Below are 18,993 nucleotides of genomic sequence, written 5' to 3'. Positions count from 1 at the left end.
TGCTTCTAGTCTTCAGACTAATACTTTCACTACTAGCTTCTACAAAGTAGCCAAAGTCCAACCTTTTCCCATACTCCTTCCCTATCCTGTACACTCAGTCTTGCTCAATGTACTTAAATTCCTACTTTTCACCGTGATACATAATATGTATCCACCTGCAGGACCAGTACTTAGGAAACACTTAGACTTTTGTATTAGAGTCCTATATTAAGGAAAAGTTATGTAGCTTACTAAAAAAATCAACCAAATATACTATTTGTGATATCTTCTTGCATGATAACCTTTATGCAACAACATGAGGAAGCCATTGTATCAACTAAATCAATGAGACTTTTACGAAATAATTATCTCATATAAATATATTATAAATCCAAAAGGTCATTGTAACATCTATAGAATAGAGTTTTGTAAATATTATCTCATCTATTTTGGACCTTCCTGAAAGGATTTAGTTGCTTGAAAATGTAATAAGAATTTTGTAACAAGGCAATCATGTAACACAGGCAGTATGACAGTGTAAAGAATATGTAGAGAATTTTGTACCACTGAGGAATCCATATAGTCACACAGTTGAATGAGTATCCATGGAAACTAAACTTGGGTAACATCATTTCATACAATATTCTACAGAGTTAAGTCCACACACCAAATTTAACCATTTTTTATTAAAACCATACATAGAATTTACATATGGGGTTTTTATGGCACTGTTTATTACAAATTTCTGATAAAGGAAAGTAACACCGGAGATGTTTCACATTGAAACTTTGGTGATAATAATACAATATAGCTCATTACATGAAGGACCATGACATCAGAAGCACCTGAGAAATTCAGCACACAGCTGATTATCATCTGCTTTCATGTGGTCTCTCCTTCATTAAGAACCTAATTTGGTATTCATCACTTCTTTTAAAGAAGTTCATGGATACTGATGCTCCCTCCTCAGGAATGTACAGATCAACAGCTAGAGAAGGACAAAGCTCCCATCACCATTCATTCTGTGTACTGGGCTTGAAAGGGAATTGGCTTAAATGACTATAATGCCAAAGAGATAAAAATAATTTCATACTTCCAAAGAATATTGTTTTCTTTGTGATGAATGGCAATATTTCTCCTTGTTCAGTATATGTAGATGTAAAGCTGTGCTACCCAAATGAAGCCCTAACAGACTAACCTGTTCCCAGAAGCTCAATCCTATCCTTGTATCCTGGGTCCAAGGATATAGAAAGAACCAGGGCCATAGGATCCTGGACTCTAGGATGACACAAGGTCCTTGTCCTCTGTCTAGCCTATTTACACATATTCCACAGATCCTGCTCAGACAATCCTGACAGGCTAAAACCTCACATGCCCCCTTCAACCTAGAGGAGAGAAGAAGCCACTATAGCATCCCGAACCACATCTCAGTCAGCTGCTCCCAATTACTTTGTGCCTATAGAGAGGGTCCAAGATCTCTACTAGGATTTGTTTCTACCTCAAAAGGAGAAACAGTTTGGAGAGTTTGGAGAGGAGAGAGAGATGTAATAGCCATAGCCACTCATTTAGAGCTCAAATCAAAGTAAAGAAAATATAGGTTGGTAGCCAAATGTTTACAACTACTAAAATCATCTATCTTATCTTAGGGGCTTTTTAAATGTTTGCCAAGACAGGGAGAAAAAATGTATGTGTTTTAGTAGCCTATTTTACAAAGGCAAACAGTAGTAATCAGTTAAATGATTCATTTATGACTAATTTTAAAAATAGAAGGTGCTTCTTTTCCTGAGTCCTTAGCAAAAAATAAAGTAACAAAAAATTTAAGATAATCCTATTTTTATTTTTTTCTACAGCACCCTCACAGTTTAGAACGGTTTTCTCAGTATAGATCTTACATCCATAGATTTATAAGCATCTAGATTAGATTACAGCATAGGTGTTAATTTTCAATTTATAATTAAATGTAGCAATTGAAAATAATACACCTATAACATAAAAATTCCATTCATCTGGATGAAAAGTATAAATTCAATGCCAGCTTGAATCCCTGTCCATACAAAAGTATGAATTATTTATTTCATTAAAGAATATACTGAAGTATCATATTTTAACAATGATAAAATTTCTAGTACATTATACAATTTTAAAATACATAGCATCTCATTTTTACATCACATTTTTGAATTATCATGCCTTCTATTTTGTCAGCAAAACCTTCAGTGTACAGTGCGACATAATAAGAACAAGGCACAATACTACACATACAATAATTATTATAATATACAAAGTATTTTTCTAGATTTTTAAGCTTCATTTTGGAAACATTTAGGAAATGGTTCATAAAAATCCTGAAAAACCTTCACATCATATTGTAGTTAATGTGCAATTTTGTATAAACAGCTTACTATGAGCCATAACTCCATTATACAGAATATGGTTCTCATCACACAAGCTGTGGAGAGTTAAAAAGTATTCAGAGGACTCATGTTTTATTTTAGACATCTGAAATATCCAGATAACTTAAGCATTTTTTGGCTCTACATTTCCCAGAAAATGATCTTGATTGTCTACTTTATTTTCAAATAGATAATAATCTATATGGCAGCTGAAGAAGCATTATGAATCCCTTATACTATTTGAATTGTATTCAAGGTATATTGAATCCAAACAGAATAAATTGCCATTTTTTAAAAACTGAAAACTCAAATTATCATGGAAATTCCAAGTGAAAGGGAAAGTAGAATTAAAGGAAGTAAACAAAGCAGGAAATATACAGACAACGATAAAATCCAAACATAGACTTAAACATTGAATTATTTCTTCTGTCAAGAGATATCTTTTGCATACCAACTGCTCTAACAAATTCATTAGCTTACTAACATAAACCTCCATACTGACATTTTTAAAATGAAGAATAGTCTGAGCTAAAAGTATCATCTACAATAATTTAAAATTTTAATTCACAGAAGAAAAATATTTTGAAGAGTTTTCAGTCTTAAAATGAATAAAAGTCTTTCCAAAATGGAACAAATTCCATAGAATTTATATTTATAAGCGAAATTAAGTTATAAAAAATGTACTTACTCTCCTTACCTAACGATTGTCTTCACAACTCAAGTTAAAAATTTAGGCCCATGACACACTGTTTGGTACATGCACACATCCTGAAGAGAGCAAACCACATTGCACAAACATCCAGGCTCCTAGCCCCACTGACAAACTCTTCTTTTAGATCATCACTGTCCCAAATCTCTTTACATGGGAGCCTCTTGTTTCTTTAGCTGATGAATTTGCTTCTGTATCTGGTCTTTATCAAGTTTCATTTTGGCTTCAAGAACTTGTCTGAGTGATCCTATGCTTTCATAGATGGCTGCAAACCCTTATAAAGATGTAAATTTCACAAAAGTTAAAAATTTGCAAATGCTGTGTCAAGGCTAAATTCTATATAAAAATAAAAATTTTAATTACAATGCAATCCTACTGATCACAGAAACAAGTTCAAAATGATATATTTAAAAGACCCTGACATTGAAAAGTAACTTTTTAGGAAATGATTAGGGAAAGATGCATTGACATTCCCTGTGCCATTTCCTATTACTAATTTCCTCAGTGGAATATTGAAAGTATTCCCACAAGCTAATCATTAAATTATACAAAATTAAATGTTACTCAACTACTCCAATAAGAATTAATTATACTGTGATATAATCCAATAGACATTTCCCTAAGTAATTCAATAATCTATTTAGACAATACTATAGACCAAGAAACTAGTTTCTACAGAAATATATTACCAAGGAATTATCTAACTTATATATTGAGTGTCAGTTTCTACCTTTCAAAATAGTATTAAACCTTTAATATTTTCAACAAAGTCACTCCTAAGCTAATAAATAAGTTTAATTGTTACACAACAAAAGAAAAACAAATTAGCACATATGAAGAATTAATTCCTTCATATGCTTAGGACAAGAGCAGCAAGAGTAGCACAAGCAGGTCTGTGAAACACATTGAAAATCATGTTCCCTTCTTCAGAAGTACGAAAGACTAAATTTCCTTATACCCTAAAAGGAAGGTGAAGGTATATACTGATTTCTGTATCATAATGAGATGTTGGATATTATGCTAGCAATTTACTCACTGTCTGGGTAAAAGAAGAAACCTTAAGAGGCAAGTTAAGTTGCTAGCACAACAATTTGGTTCCCAGCATAGTCCTTTACAAAATTCTGGTAATACATTACTTTGGCCAGCAAAGGATAATTGTATAGAATTTCAAAACCATTTTATATATTAATACAGCATAACTGTTCAGGAAAGTGACTTGGTATACTTTTGGGACACTACACTTACTTTTACCATTAATATACTTTCTAGAAGATTGTTAATGAATGATACAAATCATTTTGTTTTTACATCAAAGAGAACATAAACTGTATTTATGTATTTTTTTTTGCCCTACCAGCATTGACTTCTGCTTTCATTTCTTTCATTTCTTCATTCATCTGCAATTCAATCTTGCTGATTCGGATATTGATTTTCTCATCATCAGATTTCAGTCTCTGTGCTTCCATATTTTTCTTTTGTATCTCTTCTATTTTATCAAGCTTTGTTGACATCTGACTGAACTTCTTCTCTATGGTCCTTTCACTGATTTCCTAGGATGGATGAAGATAATTGCACTTAATCAATCTAGAATGAAGCTGCATTCCATGTAGGGAGTATTGATGTCACTTAATAACTATGCTGGACATGAACATAAACAATAGGTCAAATTCAATACATCTGTTAAGCACCTCCAATGTTCAAGGTGTGGTACTAGGCAATGAGGATACAATAATTAAAAATGACTGGAAATGACAATTCTTGCCTTAAAGAAAATTACTGTCGAATGAGGAAGAGAGAGAGGGGAAAGGAAGCAGACATACAAAAATAAGAAGGATATAAGGGCAAAAATCAATCATTCAAGCATTTATTAAGTGTTTGCTATGTTCTAGGCACTGCTAATCATCAGTGATACAAATAAGAAAAAGAAACAGTTTCTGCCCTCAAGGAGCTTACAATCCAATAGAGTAGACAACTTGCAAACAAATTGTGTTACTGTGTTTGCCCTTCCCTCTCGAAGAGAACCATAACATCAGGGAGGTGATGACATGACTTGCAGTTGACTCTGATTTGAGTGAGGGAGGGCTGAATATATACAATGCAAGCTATATACAGGCTAAACAGGAAATAAGTAATAGAGAAAAGGCACTACAAGTAAGAGGGATTGGGGAAGGCTTCCTGTAGGAAGTGGGAGTTTAGTTAGAACTTACAGGAAACCAGAGAGGTCAGTAGTATGAGGGGAGAAAGGAGAGCATTCCAGATGTGGGGGAACAAGCAGAGAAAATGCCCAGAGCTGAGAGATCAAGTGACTTATTTGTGGAATAGCCAGGAGACCAGTGTCACTGGACCAAAGAGTATGAGTCGGGTTTTAAGGTGTAAGAAGACTAGAAAGGTAGGAGTGGGGCTAGGTTATGAAGGATTTTTCATGTCAAACAGAGCTTTTTGTATATGATCCTGGAGGCAATAGGGACACACTGGAGTTTACTGAGTAGGGAACATGGTTGGACCTGGGCATTAGGAAAATCACTTTGGTGGCTGAATGGAGGATAGACTGGAGTGAGGAGAGACTTAAGGTAGGTAGACCCACCAGGAAACTATTGCAATAATCCAGGTCTGAGGTGGTGAGGTCCTGCACTAGAGTAGTGGCAATGTCAGAGGAGAGAAGGGGATCTATTCAAGAGTTGTTGAAAAGGTGAAATTGACAGGCTTTGTAAATAGCTTAGACATGGGGACAGGGGGTGAAAGATAGTGAGGAATCCAGAACGACTCCTTGGTTTGTGAGCCTGAGGGTCAGAGAAGATGATGTTGCCTTCTCCAGTAATAGAGAAGGTAGGAAATGGGGAGTGTTTAAAGGGAAAGATAAAAAGATAGGAAGCACTATAAGAAAATTTGAAATACAGGAAAATCTTTTTCAACTGGAAGGGATCAGGGAATAAAAGAAATCGCATCTAAATTAATCCTTAAGGAAGCAAAAGATTTCAAAAGGTAGAGAGAGATACAGAGTGCTTTCTAGTAATAAAGGAGAAAGAGTCTGCACAAGTGCAGGAGAAGGCACAGAAAATGCAAGTCTTGTAAAATAAGGCCAGCACCAGAGGATGGAGGGCCTTGAAAACCAGCTAAGGAGTTTCTCTTTTTCTCTCTAGGCATTAAGGAGACACTTAAGGTTTTTGATTAGGGAAGGGGAGTCACCATAATGAGATCTGTGTATTAGGGAAAGTTATTTTGGCAGCTGTGTGAAGGATGGATTGGAGAGGGGAAGATTAGTCTGAGTAATAGCAGTGTGACTAGGGATGATGGAACCTACGAGCTCTCGTGGAGACAGATTCAGCAACAGGACTCGGCACCTGATTCCATGAAAGAAGAGAGAGGGTAAGGAGCATGAGTCCCACATACCCAAAATCTAAAGAAATGAATCTAATGTCAGGTCAGTTGGATTCCAGCAGATGATCTAAAGGAAACTTGATAAGTCTTTTTCACTGTTTCTCTTACTTTAAGAGTTGGTTCATGGAGGCCATGTCTAAGAGTCCCAAATATTCTGGCTGTGGTATGGCAAAATTAGAGGAAATCAGTCATTGATGATTTTCTTCATTACTAACCCAGATTCATGCATGGTCAATTCAGGAGCACTGAATTTGGGGAGAACAGAGACCTGTGTCAAACTATACTGACCAACTCAACCATAAATCAACAAGCACATATCTCAATCCACAAGTGCCTACCATGTTCCAAGAGTTTATAAACATGAACTCAGTGTATTTCAGCAAGCCAATACTTTCCTTATATTAATGATAAATCAAAACACAAATTAGCAGGAGAAAGTTGGCTAGGAGGAAGATGGAGGAATAGTGTTGATAAGTGATCATGGAATTACTTAAGTTATCTAGCACAACCCCCTTGTTTTACAAGTGAGATTTAGGCCTACAGAGGTAAAGGGAATTAACCAAGGTCACTAAGGTATTATTACAAAGCTGCGATTCAAGCACAGGGCCTTTGACTGCAAATTCACTGGGCCATGCCACCTAAAGTTAAAAACTAATAAAAATGAGTCAAAGAGTTTTGTTGCCCAATAACTTCTAAAAATGGGATGTGCAGATAATTGGTCAAGGAAGTTCCCTGATCAACTCAAACTCTGGAGTCTTTGTTTGGGACTTTGTATCTTCCTAGGAAGGGTATGGACATGCCCCATGAAAGCTGGGTTTAGTTTAAAGGAGACGAATTACATGGCTATAATCTGTCACAGTGACTTTACTGTTAAAGGAAGAGTCGCCCATTTGTGCTGGCCTATGAAAAGGTGGCATCAGACCTTCTTGGTCCTTTTTCCTATTCTTCCAAAAAAATACTGGGAGTACATACAAGCTAAGAGGGAACCTAGGTTTCTCAGTGGAGATATCTTACCCACATCTGTAGAAACCTAGACCACATCTAAGTATATATTAAAAATTTCCTTCAGTAAACTCTGGGTGGGGACATAAAGATCCAAGAATGAGGGAGAGCAGGAGAGGAAGGACATCCCCTAAAACAGAACCAAGTCCATGTAAAGTCAGAGCTTAGGAATTCTTGACTACTTGCAATATCTTGGGAGCTATCCTAGCAATCATCATTCTCTCTCAACCCCTATATATGCAAAATTTGTTCTACATCAAATTTTCAATCTAGTTCTACATTAAATTTTCAAACTAGGAACTCTGAGCAGTTACTAGGAGTCCTTAAGCACAAAGACAGAAGCAAATGAGGAAAATAATGGCAGCTATAATTTTGTCTCTATTTTTTTGGAAATATAACTTCTCCAGACATGTTTGATTTTAGGGAAAACAAAATTACTTAATGACAGTAGAATCATCAAAACTAAATCACTGAGGTTAGGTGTCAAAAGATATCAAAATGGTATTACTTGGTTTATTTGCTTAATGGGGATGATAAATTTGGATAACCCCAAATTAAATATATTTAGTCCAAAGCCCCTGAATCTATTTGTCTATACAAGTCAAATAAGCCCAAACCAATCTAGGAATTTGTGTCTTTAAAGTATGAAGGGAAAACAAAATACAGGGGAAAAAAAAACCTCTATGATATAAAAACACTAAAAGCTTAAGTAAATTAAGTAAACTGGCAGCCAATTGGTATGCATGACCAAAACAGCCCCTAACATGGATTTCTAAATGTCATTTTATTAGGTAATGCAAACATAATAACAGATACCTACACTATTTTCCTTAACAACCAAGGCAAGTTGATCAATCTTCTGCAAAAGTTCTTTTTCTATTCGTTCTTGCTCCTGTTGCAACCAATTCCGTGCAGACAAAATCTGGCTGCTAAGTTCTTCTACTGTACCTTTAAATCTAAGAAAGGAAAATTAGTGAAATGAAAGCAACTTCAAAGCATTTTACTCTCTCACTTGTAGCTCATACAACTATCAGCATTCAACAAGTACTTACCATATACCAACTATGTGTTCTGAACTATGCTAAGATATGGAGAATAGAAAAGACCAACAACGGAAAAGAATAAAATATGCTACTTGCTCTTAAGGAACCAGTGCAGGTGATAAGACTTAAACACGTGGAACAATTAAAGAACAATAAGAAATAGAACATAATCAAGCACCATAACGCATGGTATATCAATGTGTTTTATGGAAGATTAGAAAGTAGAGATAGCATTATACAAATCACATTCCTTTTCAAATACTGAGAAAAGCTCCCCAAATTTCAAAGTTATTTTATCCTCAAAAAGAAAGAAATTTCATCTTTAGGGAATATTCCTCTCTGCAACTTACAGATTGGAAATTGGGTTCTAGTCACACTGAAAAAAGACCTCTCATCAGTCATCCCATCATGGTAAGGAGGTAACTGGAATCTCAAAAGCAATGCCAGCAGAACACAATCTCTGGCTGTTCCTAATTTTCTAACTTGAAAAGGCTTAGAGAATAGGCTCACAACAGACTTTATGTCTATCCTCTGAGGAATGGTCTAAGCTTATAAAGGCTTATCACCAGAGGGTTGGACACCAAGTGAGTGATTTTTTATCACAAAAATTTGTGAGATAATCCCTGACTTGTGTGTGGGAGACAAAGAGGAGGGTTGCAGTTGCGATATGCACTGATGGAGAGGGTACCAGTACTGAGGCCCTTGAAGCATGTAGGCTTACAAAAAGGATGGAAAATTTTACTCCTTGTTTCAAGCCATGATCAAAGATCATGACTATCAGAATAAAATTGGTAATGTGCCTCCCTATTTTCTTCAGGGTAAGTTCCTACCATCTTTTTGCTGCTTCCTAAGCAGTTTATGCAATTGTGTTACCTAGAAGCTATGAACCAAGAGGAGAGCTATTACAGCAAAGAAACCAGGGGGTGGAAATGAAAGAAATTCTCCTCCATACTCTCCATAACAAGGAGTCCTCTGCTACATCCAATACATCTAGAGAGAAGAATTGACTCAGTGTGGTATGTATGCACATATAGCGTGTGTAATTTTTACAAGATAGAAGATTTTTTTCATTGCAAGAATGAAGAAATAACATATAAAAGAAAATGCTTTAACTTTTCCAAATGTTAAAAGGAACAACTGAGTTTGGGAGGATTAAGTATTAAGTGTTTTTTAGCTTTCCAATGAAAGAATATAAAATAAGAGAAATATGAAAAAGGTCAGCTACATTTCTTGCTCTATAAATAAAACACTTGTGAGAAAAACATAAATCATGACACTCATTTAAGGTTTTGTATCTTTGCTTATGAATAATGGTCGATACTTCTTGCTTAAAGTTGTTTTCTCACTTAAATGTGTCCTTATCATCACTATAGATTTAGTAATCTTAACACTAAAAACAGACTAATAGAGAAAATACACAAAAGAATTGTGGTATAATAGGGGGAAAGCACTGTCATTTTGGAGTCAGATTATCTGAGTTCCAAAATTCTGGCTCTGTCAATTACTATAATACTTGTAGGTCTGTGAACAAGCCATTTTCCCTCTGGGCCTTAATATCCTTATTTATAAAATGAAAAATTTGGAGTAAATGGGCTGAATTTGGAATAGATGGGCTCTTAGGTCTCTTCTAGTTCCAAAACTATGATGCTATAACAAAAAGTTAAACTGTTTTGGCTGCTGTTTCAGAGACAACACAATTCTAACCCACTGCACTTGGCAAAACAAAGGCAGCTCGAGATTAGGCAGTTGGAATGAGCAATATGTGACATTGCAGCTCAGAAATTAAATGCTGTTACAGCTAATGAGTTTATACACTGATAAAGCTTCACAGTTTTATACAAAATATGTAAAAATGTTGTATAAATTACATTTCCCTTTGAATAATGTGCTCCCAGATTCTAAAGTAGCTTTTTCCCCCACCAGTGGGAGCTACAGGTCTAAATACACCTCACTTTACACAGAGGGTATTTACATAAAAAACAATGCTGCAAAACCACATTCCACACTGCTTCATTAGACCAAAAATATCTCCATTCCTCCAAGGGAAAAAGAAACAAAGCCTATGGCAACGGAAAAAAGAGGAACTGGAAGGAAATAGTTCACATTTTCTTTGGACCTTATAGTCTTATGTTTTTTCCCCCAACAACCCTGTGAGGTAAGTTATAGTGAAAAGTAGTGAAAATATCTTATGGCCATTTTCCAGATGAGGAAACTGAGGCTCAGAAATATCAAATAACTTACCTAGGGTCACACAGTTAATAAGTGATGGATAGTGATGAAGCTGGGACTCGATCCCAGGTCTTTTGACACCAATGTTGAACTAACTGCATATGTTGTGAATTGGATTTTATTTAGAAGCAGCTATCTATTTGTTAAGGTCCATTTTCAGTCCTATATCAACTTCTCCTGTTCACAACTGGATTTGTCTCTTCAAATGAGCAAAAACAATTCTTCCAAATGTTGCCGTAGCGCAGTGGTTTTGTTCATGTCAGCATAAAGAAGTAGATTTATTTGCTTCCTTTTGTAAACTTTCAGTAAATGTCTGAGGTATCTTCTTTGGCAAATATGAGTAGGGGAGACTTTGGCAGAGTGCTTGCTTTGATAGACTTGTTTTAAATTTTGTTTCTTCTTTTAGTTGCCTGGAAAGAGGTGGGAGGGGATATACTACAAGTTAAAAGAAGTTTATCTATGAGCTGCCTACTGTTCCTCAGAATGTACAGAATTTCTCTGAAAGCCTAAGATTACTGGTTTGAGAAGTTTTAGTGGGGTCTAATAGTGTCAGGAGAGAATGGGAGCATATATGAGAGATGTTATGAAGTTAAAATTAATGGTACTTGTTTGGATGTGGGAAATGAGAGGCAATGAGGGAAGAATCAACGATGATACCTAGGTTGCAATCCTGAGTGACTAGGAGAGTGGCACTACCCTTTACTACAATAGGAAAGTCTGGAAAAGGAGAGGGGTTGCAGGGTTAGTGAGCTGTTTTGGACTGGTGAGTTTAAGATGTTTATCAGACATCTAATTCCAGATTGCAATAGGGAGTTGGAAATGAAAGACTAGTGAGAGAAGAGAGGTTGGATATAAATAAGCAGATATGAAAATAAGATAAGTAGATCTTCAGTCTAGAGATGATAACTAAATCCATGGGAGCTGATGGGACCACCAAGCAACACAGGTGAAGAGAAAAGTTGTTTTTCTTTCATGTAAGGTTAGATAAAATTCATATGACTGGTTTTTTTAAAACCCATACCATTTACAACAACAGATTCAAGATGGAACATATAAATGCGTCTATATTGTTTCTAGAAGCACAAAAAAAAAAAAAAGACAGGTGCTTGTAAACCAGTGATTTCGTCTGATCTGTTTAGAATCTCAGAAGCCTGGTGGAAGGGTCACCAAAGTACTATGGGTCTACCATACTATAAACTTTATTAGAAGGACAAGTGGGAGAGGACAAGAAATTCTGCCTGAGAAATAATTAACTAATACTACTCCTGTAAAGCTGTGATCTCATCAGTTTGGACAGTTTCTCCAACAATAGAGACTACAACCCTTCCATGGCCTCTTATCCTGAGTAATACTTCTCCCTGTTCTTCCATATATCCTCCACAGGGCCCTTCCTCTAAATTCCATGACATCATATGAATCCCAGTGAACTACACGTTGGCATGGCTATCATTAGATATCTCTTACTCTTATCATATGACTGAACCACCTTCTCTTCCAGTCATACATCAATTTGGTGACATCCTCTTGCACAATTCTTAGTTGGTGATATCTTGCAGGCTTCAACACATTAGAGAAGCCACCTTGGGCTTCTCCAGTGACCTTTGAATAACTAATTCCTCGGTGACTATGGTATTCTAAAACTCACAGATATACAGCTTCATTGGAAGAATATTATTAAAAATTCTTAGGGAGAAAGTGTTGCTCTTTAAAAGGCAATCTGGGAACTTCTACTTTTCAATTCTGGGCTTAACTCCCTGTCCAAAGTGCATGTGCTGATGGATTACTTATTCAACTATAAATTATAGTCTGGACAAGAGCCATGCTCCATCAACTAGCTTTTGCCAGTATGAAGAGTTAAGCTGAACTCTTTTGAGTCACAGTAGAACTTATTTAGGAAGCCCGGCAATTTTCCAGGGTGTATGAAATCAACACAATGTCATCTGCAAACAGGAACATGTGAAGAACTTCAGCACCCACAAGAAATCTTTCTTCCATTTGGATTCTTTTTTGGACGTGCTCAATGATGGTGGCAAGCATCTTTGGTGAGTCTGCCTCATTTTATGTCTGGTTTGGTATTAACAGAGGGCCAAACAAAATTACCTCAGCTGCAACATCTTTCAAGGAATTTTGTGATTTTGACACATTCATCAGTATTGCCTTGTTGGAGAAGATGCTGGTCTATCAAATCAATGCCTTTTTGTATAAACAAACAATGGGATCTTGTATTCCCTATATCTTTCATTCAGTCAGCTGTGTGACTGTAAAAATGCAGCCTGCTGTATAATATTACTTGCAAAAGCATTGCCAGTTCCCTTCTCATATTTTTATCAAGGAGGCTGTTGATGTGAGTATAGATTAGCATCATAAAAATTGGTATAGAGATGAGAAAATAGGAATATGGGTTGGTAGTTATTAATGTTCTTTTGACCACCTTTTTTAAATGTAACAATAAAGTCAGATTGTTTTCTTTGGTATACTCCCCTCTTTGAGATATCTTCAGAATTAATGTGATAATGCTCATAAAATTATTTCACCTTTAGCACTGACTTCCTCTGTGTATGCTTGGACTAGGCCAGCTGTTCTTCACATCTTTGTTTTCTCCCAGCTCATTTCTACTTCCTCATGTAGAATTTTAGCTACTGGAATGTCATTGCCACACCTCAGTAGTAAAGCATAATACAAGTACTTGAAGAAGTCAGGAAGACCTGGGTTCATGTCCCACCTCTTAATACTTACTAGGTGTGTGACCACTTCTTGGATCCTCAGGCAACTTTATAAGACTGTAAGTTAGAGACAGGTTGCAATTTGCATCAATGAAGGAGTTCCTGCATTAACTAAATCACAAGTCCTCTAAAAAAGGAACAATATAGAAATCTTATGGGTCTAAAATCTCATATGGAAATTCCATACTTCTATAAATACATGTGGCAAATAGGATCATCCATATTTGATGAAATTGAGTTATAAATGTTAAAAATTGAAGAAGCTGAAAAATAAGCCAGGCAGAAACAAAGGGAAACCTCAATTACCAATTCAAATACCAAACATGAACTGGTACAAAGCCTTACCCAGACAGATATAGAGAACAGCTTTGGGATAGCAAAGTGGCTTCTCCTAGGAAAATCTCTTTTAGAATTCAAGATAAACATAATAGATTTGGTCCTGAATAGAGCCAAAGAACCAATAGTTGAAAGTGAACTACTGAGTAATCACAGCACAATTCACCATTCATCTGAGAGAAGAAAAATGAAAGAAATCCATCACATAGTTACTCATTTTTAGCAAACATGTTACAATAATTAGGGAAGAAAATAAAAGGAAGAGTTAACATGACTAACCCACAGGAAGTCTGAAGACTATTTAAAGAATCCACTAAAAGCCCAGGATAAAAATGTGTGCTAAGGACAAAAAGCAAAAACAAATCAGACATTTGAAAATTCATCTTGGAGACTTAGGGAAAGTAGAATATTGTGTTTCTATGCTCTTGAAAGTTGAGAGAAGGGAGATCCCCACGTGGCAGGCAAAGTGTGAGAAGCTATCACAGGTGAAAGGGTCATCTTTTAAAAATACAATATTCTAATTGAGGAATATAGGGAATCTCACAAAATTTAACATGTCAAGTAAAAATCATGAATTAGGTAGGTCAAATAAGAAAATAATTTACAGAGGATTCTAGAGACTACAATAACAAGTTTTTTAAAATGTACCAGTGGGAGAAAGTAAGGCAGAAAGCATTTGGGATTACTTGATGATGATATAGAAGATGGATTTAGGGATTAAAAGGAGAAACTAAATTATTTACCTTGGTCTTTAGAAGGGGGAATTGGTCTAAAATAGCTAAAGTGTAAAATAGTCAAACTATTAACTAACATATGTAAATAATTGCTACAATGACCATAGTACTAAAATATTTCCAAATTGCTACTGAGATAAGAAAGATCATAGCAGAAACCCTAGAGAAACACTTGAAAGTCCACTGGAAACTAAAGAGTGATGAAGACTGAGAATTGAAATTTATAAAATCCTGAGGAACAGGGGTAGGGTGAAAACAGATTTACTCATCAAATGAAAGAAGACTAGAATAGAAGGCACCCCTTGATGTTTGACATTTATAGCATCCATTTCTTCAAGAGGCACAGGAACTTACATAGGCTTTTTTTTAGAGTTAAGATTTTTTTTAAATAGGTCATTATAGACTTGAGAAAAATGGAATGTTATGGTACACGTTCCTTACCTTCATGGCTAATTTCAAGAAGGACTATTCCACACTTATAACACATTTTCAGTGTTTCTACCAGAAAGATTTCTAGGCATGAAAGACCACTTGAGTTTGGTTCAATAATGCAATTTTTAAGTTCTTAAAAATAAAATGGACCTTGGTATGTAGGCATGGACATTCTTTATGTAAATTTCTATTTTTATTTCTATGATTTCTCAAAAACATAGATAACTGAGTAAAATTTATTAAGAATGTAAGCTATTCCCCAAATGATAAATGGCCAAAGGATATGAACAGGCAGTTTTCAGAAGGAGAAATCAAAGCTATTTATAGTCAAATGAAAAAATGCTCTAAGTCACTATTAATTAGAGAAATACAAATTAAAACCACTCTGAGGTACCACCTCATACCTTTAAGATAAGCTAATATGACAGAAAAGGAAAATGACAAATGTTGGAGGGACTGTGGGAAAATTGGGACATTAATGCACTGTTGGCAGTATTGTGAACTGATCCAATCGTTATGGAAAGCAATTTGGAACTATGCCCAAAGGGCTATAAAACTGTACATACCCTTTGACCCAACAATACCATTACTAGGTCTGTATTCCAAAGAGGTTAAAAAAAGGAAAAGGACCTGTCTGTACAAAAATATTTATAGCAACATTTTTTGTGGAGGCAAAGAATCAGAAATTGAGAGGATGTCCATCAACTGGGGAATGGCTAAATGAGTCGTGGTATAGAATTGTGATGGAGCGCTATTGTGCTATAAGAAATGACAAGTAGGACGCTTTCAGAAAAACCTGGAAAGACTTACATAAACTGATGCAAAGTGAACTGAGATAAGCCAGGAGAACATTGTACACATAACAGCAGCATCATGATACAGTGCTTAACTGTGAATGACTTAACTATTCTCAGCAATACAATAATCTAAGACAATTCAGAAGGACATAGGATGAAAAATGCTATCCACTACCAGAGAATAAACTGATGGAGTATGAATGCAGATCAAAGCATACATTCTTATTTTTATTTTTCTCAGAGGTTTTTTTGTCTGTATTTTCTTTCACAACATGACTAATATGGAAATATGTTTTGCATGGCTACACATGTATAACCTATATCTAATTGCTTGCCTTCTCAATAAGAGTGAGGGGAGGGAGAGAGTTTGGAACTCAAAATTTAAAAAAAGAACAAATGCAAAAATTGTTTTTACACATAACTGGAAAAAACATTAAATATATATCAAATTTAAAATGTGTGGGAAGAGCAATATCTTGATCCATCTGTCCATGCAGGTTAGACTAGTTTTCCTTAAACAACACTAAGACATTCCTTAAGACTTGCTTGGCTCAGAAGAGTAAGGTCAGAGACTGAGGACTAGAAGAGCCTTCAGATGCTCATCTGGGAGGTCTGAATGGGAGTTGCACTCAGCTACGTAAACCACCTCAAGGGGTTTTGAATCCCTATTCTTGTTGAAAATCCTTCTCTAGCGTTAGCTAAGTAAACTTCCTTTTGTTAACACAGGAATAATCTACAAGTGTTTTATTCTGTGCCAATGTAAAACCTGAACTACCATGACACTAGCCTGAGTCAAGCCCAGACCAGCACAACATGGCAGCAGAAACATCAGTCTTTGTCTCCTTCAGAACTTCCCCTCTGATGTCATCTGTGCATTCACTGAAAAGTTTCATGGATGCTTTTTTCTTGCCTCTCTTCCCTTTTTTTTTTTAATAACTATCATTGACTGCCACCTTCCCTAACTCCCCAACTAGCACTCTTCAAATAAAATCCCTCCCTTTTGTTGAATGGTTATATATCCTACAATGTATAGTCTATCACTTTTTCAACAAGAGGTTATAGGCATGCTTCATCATCAATCTTCTGGAGTTGTGATTGGTCCCTGAATTAATTAAGCTTCCTAAGTCCTTCAGAAGTGTTAGTCTTTATGATACTATGGTCACTGTATAAAAATACACTTTACTTGGCATCAGTTCGTATAAGTTTTCCCACATTTCTCTAAATTTGTCCCTTTTATCATTTCTTATAATGCAATAATACTCTATTACATTCGTAAAACATAATTTGTTCAGCCAACCCCCAACTGATAGATTTTCACTTCATTTCCAGTTCTTTCCTACAAAAAAAGTACAGTTATAAATATTTTTATATATGAGTCCTTTTGCTCTTTAAGAGTCCCTCTCTAAGAAGAGAATTTCTACTTAGCAAATGAGCACTTCTCTACAAATGAACTATAACATATTCATTCCTGTAACTGTTAAAAAATTTAAGAAGCAGATTGGGAATTGTAGTGTATGAATAGCATTGCAATTAAGAATGAATAGCACTGCAAAAACTCACAAATCACCTCCACTTGGTTCAACTATGCTCCTAACAAAATATATTGTACATCACAAGTACTTAATAAATGTTTGCTGAGTTGAAATTTCTGAACCAAGAAAAATCATTTCTTAATACAATGGCTACTCACTTAATGTCCAAAAGGTGAAGCTGATGGTTGCTATCCCTGTGGGTCATTTTCAGCTTTGTGCTTTGCTCTGATATTGACAGGTCAACTCTGCTTAAAAGCTGAGAAATCTGAAAAAAAAATTAATTCATGCTTTAAAACTCCATATGGGATCATAGAATTACAGATTTAAACTAACAAAGAACCTTAGAGCCCATCATCTATGCAAATCTTTACAAAAAAATAACTTTAGAAAAGAGAAATTCACTAATTACACAAAGAATTTTAAAAGTAATCAATAATCTTGTTTAGCATTTTTAGCTTTGTTATAACCCCTCCACTAAAATCCTACTCACAGTGTCTCATCAAAGTAGGGAGGTGAAAGAGTTCTTTCTAAAATTAAATTTTATGTTTATTTTTAGTTTACATCATTTATTTCCACAAGATTTTGAGTTACAAATTTTCTCCCTGTCTTTCTCTTACCCACCACCCCAAAACAGTGATCCCACTGTATACCCCCTCCCCCAATCTGCTCTCTGCTATATCCTCCTCCATCCTCTCTCCAACTTTTGGGTAGGGCAAGATGGATTTCCATACCCCAGTGCCTGTATCTCGTACTTCCCAGTTGAATGTAAAAAATAATAATAATAATTTGTTTAAACATTTGATTTTACAACTTTGAATTCCAGATTCTTTCCCTTCCTCCCTCGTTACCCACCCTTACTGGGAAGATAAGCAATTCAATATAGCTTATGCATGTGTAGTTACACAAAACATTTCCATAGTGAATATATTGTGAAAGACTGACTATATTTCCCTCCATCCTATCCCACCCCCCACCTGTTCTATTCTCTGCATTAACCCTGTCCCTTTTCAAAAGTGTATGCTTCTAACTAAACTCTCCCCCCCAATCTACTCTCCCCGCTATTATCCCCCTCTCATCCCCTTTCCCCTACTCTCCTGTAGGGAAAGATACCCAATTTAGTGTGCATGTCATTCCCTCCCTGAGCCAAATTCAATGACAGTAAGGTTAACCCCTTCCCTTTTGCCTTCCTGTTCTTCCCCTACATTGAAACAGTTTTCCCTTGCCTCTTCTATATGAGATAATTTACCCCATTCTGTCTCTCCCCATCTCCTCTCATTATATTCCTCTCTCACCTTTCAATTTCACCTTTTAAATATCATCCCTTCCTATTCAATTGATCCTGTGCCCTCTATTTATAACTGTACACATATATACATATATACACATACTCACATATGTATTCATATGCACATATACCCTCCTATATGGACATATATATGTATGTATACATATATACATCTATATTCCCTTCAACTATCCTCACACTGAGAAAAGTTTCATAAGTTACAATTATCGTTTTTCCATGTAGGAATGTAAATAGTTCAACTTCGATAAGTTGCTTATGATTTCTTTTCCCTGTTTACCTTCTCATGCTTTTTTTGCTTCTTGTATTTGAATGTCAAATTTTCTATTCAACTCTGGTTTTTTCATCAAGAATGCTTGAAAGTCTTCTATTTCACTGAATGACCATATTTACCCCTGAAACA

The 18,993-nt window shown here is 35.6% G+C and overlaps 1 protein-coding gene across 1 annotated transcript in view; it reads right to left on the bottom strand.

Annotated features, from left to right (window-relative positions):
• Positions 1-645: 645 nt before the first annotated feature.
• Positions 646-18,993, bottom strand: part of FAM81A (family with sequence similarity 81 member A) — a 78,164-nt gene continuing 59,816 nt past the window's right edge. Inside the window, exons 6-9 of the mRNA XM_069098172.1 lie at positions 17,446-17,552; positions 8,282-8,417; positions 4,436-4,631; positions 646-3,355 (exon numbers count right to left, since the gene is read on the bottom strand). Of these exons, the coding sequence (XP_068954273.1) occupies positions 3,231-3,355; positions 4,436-4,631; positions 8,282-8,417; positions 17,446-17,552 (564 nt within the window). The 3' untranslated portion in view covers positions 646-3,230. The remainder of the gene's footprint in view (positions 3,356-4,435; positions 4,632-8,281; positions 8,418-17,445; positions 17,553-18,993) is intronic.

This window comes from Petaurus breviceps, unplaced genomic scaffold, assembly GCF_028583685.1.
Source record: "Petaurus breviceps papuanus isolate PSGF00001 unplaced genomic scaffold, PetGlider_PUasm1.0 37, whole genome shotgun sequence".
Lineage (NCBI taxonomy): Eukaryota > Metazoa > Chordata > Mammalia > Diprotodontia > Petauridae > Petaurus > Petaurus breviceps.
The sequence above is the reverse complement of the archived record's forward strand: the minus strand, read 5'-3'. Positions and strand labels throughout refer to the sequence as shown.